Consider the following 13748-nt stretch of genomic DNA (forward strand, 5'->3'; position numbering starts at 1 on the left):
TATTTTTGCATCAATGTTCATAAGAGAGAGAGCTCTGAAGTTCTCTTTTTTTGTTGGGTCTTTGTGTGGTTTAGGTATCAAGGTGACTGTAGCTTTATAAAATGAGTTTGGTAATGTTCCTTCTGTTTCTATTTTGTGGAATAGTTTGAAGAGAATTGGAGTTAGCACTTCTTTGAAGTGCTGCGATGAAATCATCTGGCCCAGGTTTTTTTTTTTTTTTTTTTTTTTTTTGGAAGGGAGACTGTTGATGACTGCTCCAATTTCCTTGGGGGATATAGAGCTATTCAATATTTCTACCTGATCTTGACTTAATTTTAGTAGATGGAACTTATCAAGAAAATTGTCCATTTCTTGTAGATTTTCAAGTTTTGTCGCATATAGGCTTTTATAGTATGACCTAATGGTTGTTTGGATTTCCTCAGTGTCTGTTGTAATGTCCCCCTTTTCATTTCTGATTTTGCTGATTTGGATAGTTTCTCTCTGCCTTTTAGTTAGTTTGGGTAAGGGTTTGCCTATCTTGTTGATTTTCTCAAAGAACCAGCTCTTGGTTCTTTGAATAGTTTTATTTGTTTCTGATTGATTTCAGCCCTGTGTTTGATTATTTCCAGCTGTCTGCTCCTCTTGGGTGTATCTGCTTCTTTTTTTTTTTTTTTTTTTTTTCCCTAGGGCTTTCAGTTGGGCCATTAAGTTGCTTGTATGAGATGTTAAAATTTCTTCTTAAAGGCACTTAGAGCTATGAATTTTCCTCTGAGCACTGTTTTCATTGTGTCCCATAAATTTGGGTATGTTGTACCTTCATTTTCATTGAATTCTAGGAAGACTTTAATTTCTTTCTTTATTTCTTCCTTAACCCAGCTGTCATTCAGTAATGAGTTGTTCAGTTTCCATGTGTGTGTAGGTTTTTGCTATTTCCATTGTTGTTGAGGTCCAGCTTTAGTCCATGGTGGTCAGATAGAATACAGGCAATTATTTCAATCTTCTTGTATCTGTTGAGGCTTGCTTTGTGACCAACTATATAGTCTATATTGGAGAAGGTTCCATGATGTGCAATTTTGGAGCTTCAAATCCTCTGTCTCTCAGAAATGGTGTGCGATTGTCGCTGCCATCTTGGATCTCCAACCTTTTTCAAAGATGAATGGAAATAGAAACTTTCTTTCAAGGGGAAGAGGTGAGCACAAAGTTTTGTACCGGGTTAAGCTTTGATTTAGTCAGGGATCCCTAGAGGAACAGAACCAGGCAGATGAACACACACACACACACACACACACACACACACACACAGAGGAGCTTACCAAGTGAGCTTTAGAATAGTAACAACAACCAAATAACACCGAAGCCACTGAGAATCAAGTACTCAGTCCTTAAGGCTGGGTACTTAAGTCGTCCCAGAATAGCTCTCACTGGGGAGACAACAGAGTAAATAAACTCTCCAATAAGAAGGAGGCCACATAAGGCAGAATAACCATCCTTCTGAACCCTTTTATCTAAGCTCCTACCAGAAGAATCTTCCCATGCCAATCAAGGCAATCAGGACAGTTCTTCAGGTGAGGTTCCCTATTCAGGTGATTCTAATTTGTGTAGAGTTGAATTGACATTAAAGCAACCATAATAAACTCCTGTTGTGTACCAGGTACTCTTAGGTTCCAAGGCTACAAGGCATTCATTCATTCATTCATTCATTCATTTATTTATTTTGTAGAGCAGGTACAGAAGCAGATAAGAGTAGAGTAGAAAACCTTTGTTCTAGGAGACTGAAGATAATATTTGTTCTCTCCCCCTCCTCTCTTCCTCCTTCTGAAAGGACTTCAGGTAGCCCAGGCTAGCCTCAAACTTACTATGTAGCTAAGTGTTGTTATGAGGAGCCCACCAGAGATGACCACTCAGACACAGTTTATGAGTCTTTAAACCAGCTAGCTGGGACTACACTCAGGTATCCAGGACTGAAATGTAGCACTGAGTGTCCAGAGCACAGGATTTTTGAAGGCAGAAAGCACAGCTTGGCATCTCACTCTACAGCTGCAGGGGCTTGGAGCAAGCAAGCAATTTAACAGAAGCTAAGATAAGCAGTTAGCTTTAGGGGATTCTGCACAAGCAGGCAGTTTAGCAGAAGCTAAGATAAATTAGCTGGGGCATCTTGACCTTGAGTTCCTAGAATAGAACGGTTAGGTAATTTCCCACAGGATTCTCCAAAAGGAGATTAAATCTAAAAATGGCCTCAGCAAGAATATAAGATGGAGGAACCTCTACACTGTCTTGCCCTATCTTAGTATGATTTTGAAGTTCTTATTTAATTTAATTTATTATTTGTGTATATGTGGGTTTTATAGCTGTGTGTGTATGCACATATGCACATGCAACACATATGCACATGCCATAGCACACATTTGAACATCAGAGAACGTCTTAGAAGTCAGTTCTCTTCTTCCACCATAGGTTCTTCAAATGCAGCTTAGGACTCCAGGCTTTTTACCATCTCATAGGTTTGATGTGAACTTCTGATTCTCCTGCCTCCACCTTATGAATACTGGGATTACAGATATGTGCCACTGTGTCTGGTTTATGTGGTGTCAGGATTTGAGTCTCAGGATTTAAATATGGTAGGCAAGCACTCTACGAACTGAACTCCATCCCCAGCCCTGGGAAGAATTATTCTAAAAGGATATTAAAACATGTTCACCTGCACATAGGAAGACAGAGAAGCCATTCTGTTTTGTACAGAATGAAGGACCCAGGAACATTCCCTCACATACATCGTCAAATGATATTCAACATGATAAAGAAACTATTTGATGGAGAAAAGATGGTCTTTCAAAGAAATGATTTTGGGAGAAGAATGAAATCATGTCTTCATAATTCACTTTAGATAAAAATTAGCTCAAAACAGATTAGAGTCGCACATGTAAGAGTTAAAACTATACTTTTAGAGGGAACATGAATGTACCAGTTGTGGTAGTACATGCCTGTATTCTCAGCACACAGGAGGTGGGGGGGCAGGACAGTTTGTTCTACAGTATCCTGGGCTACACAGGAAACTCCCTACCAGGCTGGATGACCTATTGAAATCCTGTCTCAAACAAAGAAAAGCATAGAGATACATGTAGGAAATCTTGACATCTGGTCAGTTGATGTAATTATTTTTTTTGGCAATGACACTAAGAGAAGAGACAAAAATAACAACAGAATAGGCAAATTAGGTGGCACCAAAACTTGAAATAAAGTACATCCCATGCTGCAGGAGACAGTGCTTACCAATGCAGTGCCTAACATAGGGTCAGTATCCAGCCTATGGCAAGAGTTTCTGTGGCCCAGCAATAACAAATCAGATTTGCTGTGATTTGGATCTTTAGTGTCCCCAAGGGCTCATGCTGTTTCCCAGCCTGATGCTACCAGGAGGTTGTAAAACTGTAAGGCGGGGGCCTAGTGTGAGGTCTTTGAGGGAACTTGTGGGACTTTGTTGTCTTCTTCCTTCTGTTGTCTTTTTCCTTCCTGGGGCCATTGGGTGAGCCGTTTTCTACCTCTATAGGTCTAAAGAAACAGGACCAAACAACCATGGGTGTAACCCTCTAGAACTGTGAGCCCAAACAATCCCTTTTCTTTTTCAGGTTGATGATCTCAGATGCTTGTTATAGTGATGGAAAATTCAGTAATACACAACTGGATTTAAAAAATGTGAGCAAGTGGTGGCTGGAGAGAGGTTTACCACTGTTAAGAGTGCATACTGCTCTTGAGTCCAGTTCCCAGTATCCACATCTGGCTGCTCACAACAACTCTAGCTCCAGGGCATCTGACATTATTTTCTGGCCTCCTCAGGCAACTGCAACGTATATATATAGACACAGAAGTGCATGTGTACACCCGTGTACACACACACACACACACACACACACACACACACGAGAGAGAGAGAGAGAGAGAATTAAAAAATAAAAATATATCTTTAAATTAAAAAAAGATTTTATTTTATTATTATTATTTTCTGAGGTAAGGTCTCTTATATGGCCCAACGTGGTCTGGAGCTTGCTATGTAGCTCAGGCTAAACTCAAACACCTAATTCCCTGCCTCATGCTCTGAAGCACTGAGATGAAGGGTCTCCTGGCACACCCAGCACACTGTAGTCGTCTGACATTAGAATAGCCAAACTGCAGAACTCAGTCAAACCTGTGATGCACACAGTAAGAAGCATCATAAAAAACAGACATGTATAGAGTGTGCATTTGTTCATTTACTGTGTGTTTGTGTGTTTATGTGGGTGCACATGGATGGCTGAGTATGTGTGGAGGCCAGAGAGCAAATTGATGTGATTCCTCAAGCCCTGCACCTGCTTTTTGTTGTTGTTTTGTTTTTTGAGACAGGGTCTCTCATTGGCCTGGAACTTTTTAGTTAGGATAGGGAGCTGGCCAGTGAGCCCTGGTGAACAGGGCTGTTTTTTCAGAGCTGGGCTTAGAATCACGTGCCACCATGCCCACATTCTTAAAAATACGTGAGTTTGGGGTTTCAAACTTGGGTTCTCACGAAGCATCAGCTAGTGCTTTATGTCTTGGCCAACTTCCAGCCATTCCTTACTTTTTTTGTTTGTTTGTTTTTTTAGAGCCGGGTGTGGTAGTTCTAAAATTTGCCATTAACACTAGTGCTTGGGAGGCAGAGGCAGGAGGATCTCTGTGAGTTCCAAGCCAGCCTGGTCTACATAATCAGTTCCAGGTCAGCCAGGTGAGACCTTGTTTCAATTTATTTTTTATTTATTTATTTTTTTATTCAGGTAAACAGAAGTAACAGTTCCATTACAGTGTTTTCAGTCACTCATTATACTTCCTTTGGCACTTGTTCCCCTCTCATTGCTCCCCTCCCCTCTGTACTTCCTGCTTCCCTCAGGCTTTCTTTCTCTCTTCAGACACTCACCTTTCTGCTTTTTTATCATATGCGTCCCAGTACCCTCTTTCTCCCCTCCCAAAATTTCTTCCTAGCCTGCTCATGATCCTTTTCTAGTGCCATGACCTACAAACACACCCATGTATATAAACACACACATACACACGTGCACACACACATACACATTTCCACATACGTGGGAAAACACGACATTTTCTTCCTTGAGCCTGTCCTTTTTTTTTTGTTGTTGTTGTTCCTTCACCATGTTTATTTGCTTCAGCTAGTTAAGGTCCCAGAATTCTCAGCTCAAGGATCCTCCAGCCCTACAGCCACGTTGTGCTGCAAGCCCTTTCCAAAAGCTCTGAAGAGCTGAGTGTGTCTACACGGAAGAGGCTCCTAGTGTCCTCTGCACAGCCTGGGAGGGCAGTGCTCAGTATCTGTACTTAGTGGAGTAGTCCTTGGGAGACACCACCAGACCCCGGCCTTTGCGATCCCCACGGTACACGGTCTCTATGATGTCAACCATCTCTTGCTTGTCTTCCATGGCCCAGTTGATCTTGTTGTTGTTGCCAGTGCCCAAATCAATCATGATATGCTTGTTTCTGAAGAAAAACGTGACAGTGCATGGGTCACACAACTCACACATCTTGTTGAAGTCCGGCACTTCTGTAATATCCACAAGATAAATAACTGCGAAATTTTTAACCTTCTCGGCGATGCTGTACAGAACCTCGTCCATCTTCATGCAAGTGGGGTCCCAGTCGTGTCCGAAACGAATGACGACCACGCGGTCCTCCTCCGAAAGAATGGCCTGGTCTACCTGCCAGCCATTGTGCAGATGCGGAAGCATGTACGACATCTTGAGCAGTCCTGCGCGGCCGGACGCCGCGAGCTGCCTCGTGTGAGCCCTCGCGGCCGGACCACCGAGTCCTTCTCGCAGTCCTCGAGCCTGTCTTATTCACTGTAACATCATGATTTTCCTGCAGATGTCATGGCTTTGTTTTTATTTTCAGCTACACACCACTTGTCTGCTGATTGGTATCTGGTCTGTCTCCACTTCCTGGCTGTTGTGAGAGACACAGCAGCAGCCATGGATGTGCCAGCATCTCTGTGCTTTGTTGACATGAAGGCCTGTTCTTGTGTATCCGGGAGTGGTACAGCTGAGTCACCTGGTAGTTCTGTTTTCAGCCTTTTGAGGAACCTCCATGGAGATTTCCACGGTGGCTGCACATGTTTATATTCCCACCAGCAATGAGATAGGGCTCCTCTTTTCTCCAGATCGTCGCCAGCGTTTAATGCCTTTTACTTCATTATCATTTTTTGTGCCATTTGTCTATGATGAGCTGGAATCTCAGAGAGCAGTTTTACTTATTTACATATTTTCAAAATATGCATTTTTATCTAATGTGAATGGTTGCTTTACCTGCGTATGTGTCTGTGCAACATGTGTTTGGCTGGTGCCCATGAAGGCCAGGAGAGGGTGTTGGATCCCTGGAAATGGAGTTCTATAGACACTGTTGAGCTACTGTGTGGGTGCTGTGACTCGAACCCAGATCATCTGGAAGAGTAACCGGTGCCTACAACTGCCACAAGCCATCTTCCCATCTCCCTAGCCCCTTACATCAGTTTTGATGAGCATTTGTCTGATGACCAAGGAAGTGCTAATTGGCTGTTCCTAAGACTTTGTGACTTGTATGTCCGGTTCAGTTATTTTGTCCCTTATTTATTAAGTTTATTTTGTGTGTATGGGCGCGTGTGTGGGTGTGCAAGCACACATGCGCTGCAGTCAGTCAGAGGGCAAGGTAGAAGCTGTTTCTTTCCTTCTGCCATGTTGGCCCCAAGGACCAAACTTAGATTATTTTAAGGCTTGTTGGAGAGTCCCTTTATCTTGCCAACCCTCGCCAATTTATTGATTGGATGCCTTGGTTTGAGTATTTAATTTTTAAGTTATAGATATTAATTAACATTAATTTTAGATGTTAATGCCCTGTCTGATACAAGGATTTTCTTCCATTCCTTTGGCCGTGTCGCTCTGGTCATTACTTCCCCTGCTGTGTGAAGGTTTTTTTTTTTTTTTTCTTAGTTTATATAATATCAAGTTAAGTCTTCACTTGAAAATGCCTTTTCTGTAGCTGAATTTCAGGTCCCACATTAAGGCCTTTGTTGTATTTTGAAATGTTTTTTGTGCATCGTGGATTGCTTTTGATAATGTATTGGTATTTTTCACAGTGTTAATTCTGCCAGTAAATGAACATGGGGGATCTTTCCATCTTCTAGAGACTTCCTCAAGCCTTTCTTCAGTGCCTTAAGGTTTTCTTTGTAGAGATCAAATTTATTATCAGGATTTTATTTCTTTTGAAAATGTTGTGAATAAGATCCCCTGGTTTCTTTGTGTTTGGTTTGCTTTCAGTATGTAAAAGGCTGGTGGTTGCTATGTCTTATTTCTTTGCTGAAAGAGTTTGTCAAGTCTTTTATTGGTCTTTTTTTCTTTTTCTTTTTTACAGAGTTTCTCTGTGCAACAAGCCCTGGCTGTCCTGGAACTCGCTCTGTAGACCAAGCTGGCCTGGAACTTACAGAGATCCCCCTGCCTTTCTTTGCCTCCTGAATGCTGGGATTAAAGGCATGTGCTACCACTGCCTGGCTTAGTCTTATATTCTGTGGACTCTTATAGATTTTTTTTTTTAAAGCATAGGCTCATGTCATCTGAAAATGGGTATAATTTTCCAGAGTTCCAGTGGCATGGTTATCAGCATATGGTAGTTATATGGCAGTACGAACAGTCTGACTTCTCTAACAATTTATACCCCTTCCTTCCTTCCTTCCTTCCTTCCTTCCTTCCTTCCTTCCTTCCTTTCTTGTGTTTTAGTACTCTAGCCAGAATTTACTTTAAGTGCTATGTTGAGTAGGAGTGGAGGGCATAGGGCTGTGAGAAGGCTCAGTAATTATGAACACTTGTTACTCTTCCAGTGGCCCAGATTCTATTCCCAGCACCCACACAGCAGCTCTTTATTATTATTATTATTAGTTACATCTTATTAACTCCGTATCCCAGCTGTATCCCGCTCCCTCATTCCCTCCCAAACCCTCCCTCCCTCATCTCCTCCCTGGCCCTGTTTTATCAGGTATCTTCAGTCCTCCTGCAAAGTCCTCCTCTGTGGCCTAGCAGGACTGCTCCTCCCTTGCGGGGTGGGGAGGTCAAAGAGCCTTCCATTGAGTTCCTGTCAGATAGTTCCTGTTCCCCTTACTATGGGAAACCAATTGGTTACTGAGCTACCATGGGCTTCATCCGAGCAGAGGTTCTAGATTATATCCATACATGGTCCTTGGTGGAGTGTCAGTCTCAGAAAAGACCCTTGTGCCCAGATATGTTTGGTCCTTGTGGAACTCCTATCCTTTCCACGTCATACAAACTCCTCCTTCTTTCATGTGATTCCCCGTACTCTGCCAAAAGTTTGGTTATGAGTCTTAGTATCTGCTTTGACACACTGCTAGGTAGTCTTTCAGGGGCCCTCTGTGGTAGGCTCCTGTCCTGTTACTTGTTTTCTCCTATGTCCAATGCACATCCCATTTGTCTTTCTAAGTGAGGGTTGATCATCTTACCCCGTGTCCTCTTTCTTGTTTATCTTCTTTAGGTGTATAGATTTCATTATGATTATCATATTTTATAGGACCATATGAGTGAGTATATACCATGTGTGTCTTTCTCCTTCTGGGATGCCTCACTCAGAATGATCTTTTCTAAATTCCACCATTTGCCTGCAAATTTCATGATTTCCTCCTTTTTGATTGCTGAGTAATATTCCATTGTGCAAAAACACCACAATTTCTGTATCCATTCCAATGTTGAGGGATATCTGGGTTGTTTCCAGGTTCTGGCTATTAAAAATAAAGCTGCTACAAACATGGTTGAACAAATGTCCTTGTTGTGTACTTGAGCAAATTTTGGGTATATGCTTAGGAGTGGTATAGCTGGATCTTGAGGAAGCACTATTCCTAATTGTCTGAGAAAGTGCCAGATTGACTTCCAAAGTAGTTGTACAAGTTTACATTCCCACCAGCAGTGGAGGAGGGTTCCCCTTTCTCCACAACTTATCCAGCATGTGTTGTCACTTGTGTTTTTGATCTTAGCCATTCTGATGGGTATAAGGTGAAATCCCAGGGTCGTTTTGATTTGCATCTCTCTGATGGCTAAGGACGTTGAGCATCTCTTTAAGTGTTTTTCTGCTATTTGATATTCCTCTACAGAGAATGCTCTGTTTAGCTTCGTACCCCATTTTTTAATTGTATTACTTGATTTATTGCTTTTTAACTTCTTTAGTTCTTTATATATGCTGGTTATCAGCCCTCTGTCAGAGGGTTGGTGAAGATCCTTTCCTACTCTGTAGGCTGTTGTTTTGTTCTGACGACAGTGTCCTTTGCTTTACAGAAGCTTTTCAGTTTCATGAGGTCCCACTTATTGATTGTTGCTCTTAGAGCCTGTGCTGTTGGTGTTATGTTCAGGAAGTTGTCTCCTCACACAGCAGCTCTTTACTGTCCATAAATCCAGTTCCAGGGGATCTGAAGCCCTCTTCTGACATCCATGGACACTGCATGCATGTGGCACACATATATACTTGCAGACAAAGCATTCCTACACATAAAATAAAAATAAATTAAAAAAAAAGGGCTGGAGAGATGGCTCAGACATTAAGAGCACTGGCTGCTCTTCCAGAGGACCTGAGTTCAATTCCCAGCAACCACATGGTCGCTCACAACCATCTATAATAAGATCCAGTGTCTTCTTCTGGCGTGCAAGTGTATATGCAGATAGAACTTTGTATACATAATAAATAAATAAAATATATATTTTAAAAAAAGGATTTTCTGCTCTAAAAAAAAAACTGGCATTGAGGTAATGGAAAACCTTGCCCAATTCCTAGAGGAAATGCTTCTAGGTTTTTCCCATTTGGCTATTCTTAAGACATATTTTCCCCTCAAATTTGAAAGAAACCATTCATATGACTACTACTACTTCTTCTGCTTTTTCTTCTTATCCCTCCACAGGAAGAGAAGGACTCTCTTCAATGTCATGTAGCCATTTCAACAAAGTGACATCAATAATGACTTTAATTCTCAGGAAAGAATTCTGTGTCTCCTTCCCATGGTTTCAGGTAATCTGTAAGGTCAGGTGAAACTTTTGTGGTAATAATGGGAACGTCCCTCAAGTTTATACTTTTTTTTTTTAGAAAAAGTTATTATTTTATTATTTTTATGTGTATGAGTGTTTTGCCTGCATGTATGTGTGCCATGTGCGTGGAGTGCTCATAGAGGCCAGAAGAGGACATCACATCCCCAGGTCTGAGTAATGAATGGTTTTGATCTGCTCTTTGGGTGCTGAAAATTGAAGCCAGGTCCTTTGGAGGAATAGCCAGTGTTCTCAACTGTTGAGCCATCCATCTCTTCAGCTCCAGTGTAGTCTTTCTTAGCTCATTTTCTATGGACTTAAGTTCCAGGAGACAGGACAGAAGAATAAAATTACCCACACATTGCCATGCCCTCTGCCACTCTATCCTTTTCCTCCTTAGCTGGCATGTTTTTGCTTCAGCGTTCTCTTGTCTTGCAAGCAAGGCCAGTCATGGAACACAAACCCAACCATGAGAAATTGTGGCTTGCTCTCAGTAGGGCACCAATAGTCCTAAACTGGATTCCCATCTCCACATTAGCGGGGTGTATGCAAACTCATAGGGCCCTCCAGCAAGGGTACCTCTGAGCATGTGAGTGCAGCTGACTGCCAGTTCCATGGGAACTTCTGACACTGGGATGGCCAGTGTCACCCACATCAAGGGGTGATATGAGTCTTCTCTCTAGTAGTCATTCGAAAAAGGCCACTGAGGGAGGTTCTTTCCCATAGGTCAGATAGGTCACCTGGATTCAGGGCCATCTTGAGTTGAGCAGAGCCAAAATTGCGTATGCTGGCTCAACAGCCAGCATTTGGGACATTGGCAAAGTGAGGGCTTCAGTCCAAATGCACAGGCAACAACAATAACAATAACAAACCAAAACAAAGGAAACCCTGTGTGGCATATCACACATACTTTCTCTGCCAATCCTTTGTTTTTGTTTTCTGTAATTATTGATGTCAGAAGTGTTGAGTTTCCTGGAACAGTAGCACAAAACACCAGCAGCATTAACAAAAAGGAACTGAATTAAAAAAAAAATTTCTGCTCAAATAATACTATAGCAGCAAAAATGGAAATGAAGCTTTATTGTACTCCAGCGTCCCTTCTGCTCAATTTCCAGTTCTTTCTTTCTTTCTTTCTTTCTTTCTACATCTATCTATCTATCTATCTATCTATCTATCTATCTATCTATCTATCCATCATCTTAGTGTTCTGCCTGCATGTACACCTGAACGCCAAAAGAGGGCACCAGATTTCCTTACAGATACTTGTAAACTACTATGTGGGTGCTGGGAATTGAACTCAAGATCTCTGGAAGAACAGCCAATGCTCTTAACCTCTGAGCTATCTCTCCAACCCCTACAATGACTTTTTCTAATGAGCTAAATTTCACATAGAATAATGTATAAAGCATTCACAACTTGATTAGTTCCTATAGATATATTCACCTGAGGGACTACTATGCCCATCAAGGTAAGCATATCTCTTACTCATTATTCTTTATCACCCTTTCTGGTAGACCCTTCTATCTCTATAGCAGTCAAGTTTTATATTGATCACTATGGATTAGTTTTGTCTGAAATTTAATTTTACATGCAAGAGGAATGACTTTGATACACATGTATCTAAGGATTAACTTTACTTCTGTAATGCTACTCATGTATTTTATGTATACAGTGGTCTGCCTGCAGGCCAGCAGAGGGCACCAGATCTCATTACAGATGGTTGTGAGCCACGGTGTGGTTGCTGGGCATTGAACTCAGGACCTCTGGAAGAGCAACTGGTGCCCTTAACCTCTGAACCATCTCTCCAGCCCCTGAAGCGGATTCTTTCTTTTTTTTTAAATGTATTTTAAATTAATCATAAAACACATACACTTTTTTTTTTTTTTTTTGAGACAGGGTCTCACTACATATCCCTGGTTGTCCTCGTAGACCAGGCTAACCTTGAACTCACAGAGATGTACCTGCTTTTGCCTCCCTGAGTGCTGGGATTACAGGCAGGTGCCACCACATCTGGCTAACACATATAATTTTATTATCAATATTAAATATAATATAGTAATATTATATGGCATTAAAATCTATAACACTCATAATTCTTTGTATAAATGCACATTACATATATAATTTAAATGAAATTTTTTCCATCTGGGTCTACAATGCTCCTTCCAAAAGACAAAGACCATCTAACAAAAACTTCAATACTAGACATATGAAGCCCTCTTTTGAGTATTTGTCAGGATTGTCCAAGAGACTTCCAGAGATGTAAGATAAGTTCATACTGATGAAGAACACCATATACTTCACATGCAGGGCCCAGAGGCCCCTGAGCTGAAACTGATTTGAAAGCCTGAGGACCAACTTTCATGGTACCAGAAGGAAACATGTAAGCTTCTAAGTGAGGGAAGCAGGAGTCCTACCCAGCTACGATGTCTGTAAACCACAACAATGACCAGCATGCGTGATAGCCCTAAGGGTGCAATGGTGGCACACATACCTTGGCTGTAACCAGAAGTTCTCTCATTGGATTTAAAGCCCGCCCAACAAGAGGGAGATCATACCTGGTAGTAGAAACCTAGCCAACTACAAAGGACTCGTGAAGTCATGGGTCTTGGAGGAAAACCTACAGCCATCACTTTACTAAACCAGCACAACCCTTAACCACTTTCTAAGTGTTTGTCCTTGAACCCACAGATAAGTGTAGTCCTCATCCCTCATCAAGGAAACTTCTCTTTGCAACAGACAGAAACCATTACAGAAAACTACAAACAATAAAAATGCAGAGTTGTGGAAACATGTGTTACAACCACATGGTACATATCAGGTACTCTGGTACTGTCAGGTACCAGATACACCTACAATAAAACTCCTTCCCCAAGGCTCAGAGATCATTGAGGAAGAGGAGGCAGAAAGGTTATAAGATACAGAAGATCAGTAAGTTTTCTGTGAGATGGTGTTTCCTATGAATGTCAGAAGTCGTACCCATAAAGTCTTACCAGCATGGCTGTCTAAACATAAACTAACAAAATCACAACAGTAGGAATGCTGGAGTAGTTAGGGAAAGCCCAGGAAGCCTCAAAAAGTACAGGAAAGCTGAGATGGGAGAAGTAGTCCTACCTAGGGAAGAGCATACAGGCCTGCTTATCTAGTACCAAATGGTCAGTCCCGAAACAAACCTACAAGGAACATTATGTAGACGGAGCAAATTATATTTAGAAATGTATATATGTATATGTATATATATATATATGTGTGTGTGTGTGTGTGTGTGTGTGCATGTGCTATATATATGTAACAATAATTAATGGAAAAAAAAGGCCATGAATTTGAAAGAGAGCAAGGAGGAGTATATGGGAGGTTTAGGGAAAGGAAATGGAAGGGGAAATAATATAATTATATTAGAGTTTCAAAATAATTATTAAAAAATTATCATCCATGTTTACTGCTATGTTAGGTCAGGGTAGCTGTCCCACAGGATTCCAGGAATTCTCCTGGTTTTTGCTTTGTGTTACATGATAGGCGTTCTGGGGTTACATGTGTGTGCTCCTGTACATGGCTTTACATAGGGTTAGGAGAGTCTATTTTAGGTTCCCATGCATGCAAGGCAAATGCTGGACCCATTGACCCACCTTCTCAGCCCTCTTGGTATATTTGGAAATAGAGGTTCTCAAAGTATGGTATCCAGACTGACAACTTTAGTAGAACCTAGATATATAAAAT

At 41.4% G+C, this 13748-nt stretch overlaps 1 protein-coding gene across 1 annotated transcript; it reads right to left on the reverse strand.

Annotated features, from left to right (window-relative positions):
* Nucleotides 1–5206: 5206 nt before the first annotated feature.
* Nucleotides 5207–5793, reverse strand: LOC129692278 (thioredoxin-like protein 4A). The gene has a single exon (XM_055628612.1). It carries the CDS (start codon nucleotides 5724–5726, stop codon nucleotides 5298–5300), a length of 429 nt encoding a protein of 142 aa, XP_055484587.1. The 5' UTR covers nucleotides 5727–5793; the 3' UTR covers nucleotides 5207–5297.
* Nucleotides 5794–13748: the final 7955 nt, after the last annotated feature.

This window comes from Psammomys obesus, unplaced genomic scaffold (genome assembly GCF_907164565.1).
Source record: "Psammomys obesus unplaced genomic scaffold, mPsaObe1.curated_primary_1811, whole genome shotgun sequence".
Classification (NCBI taxonomy): Eukaryota; Metazoa; Chordata; class Mammalia; order Rodentia; family Muridae; genus Psammomys; species Psammomys obesus.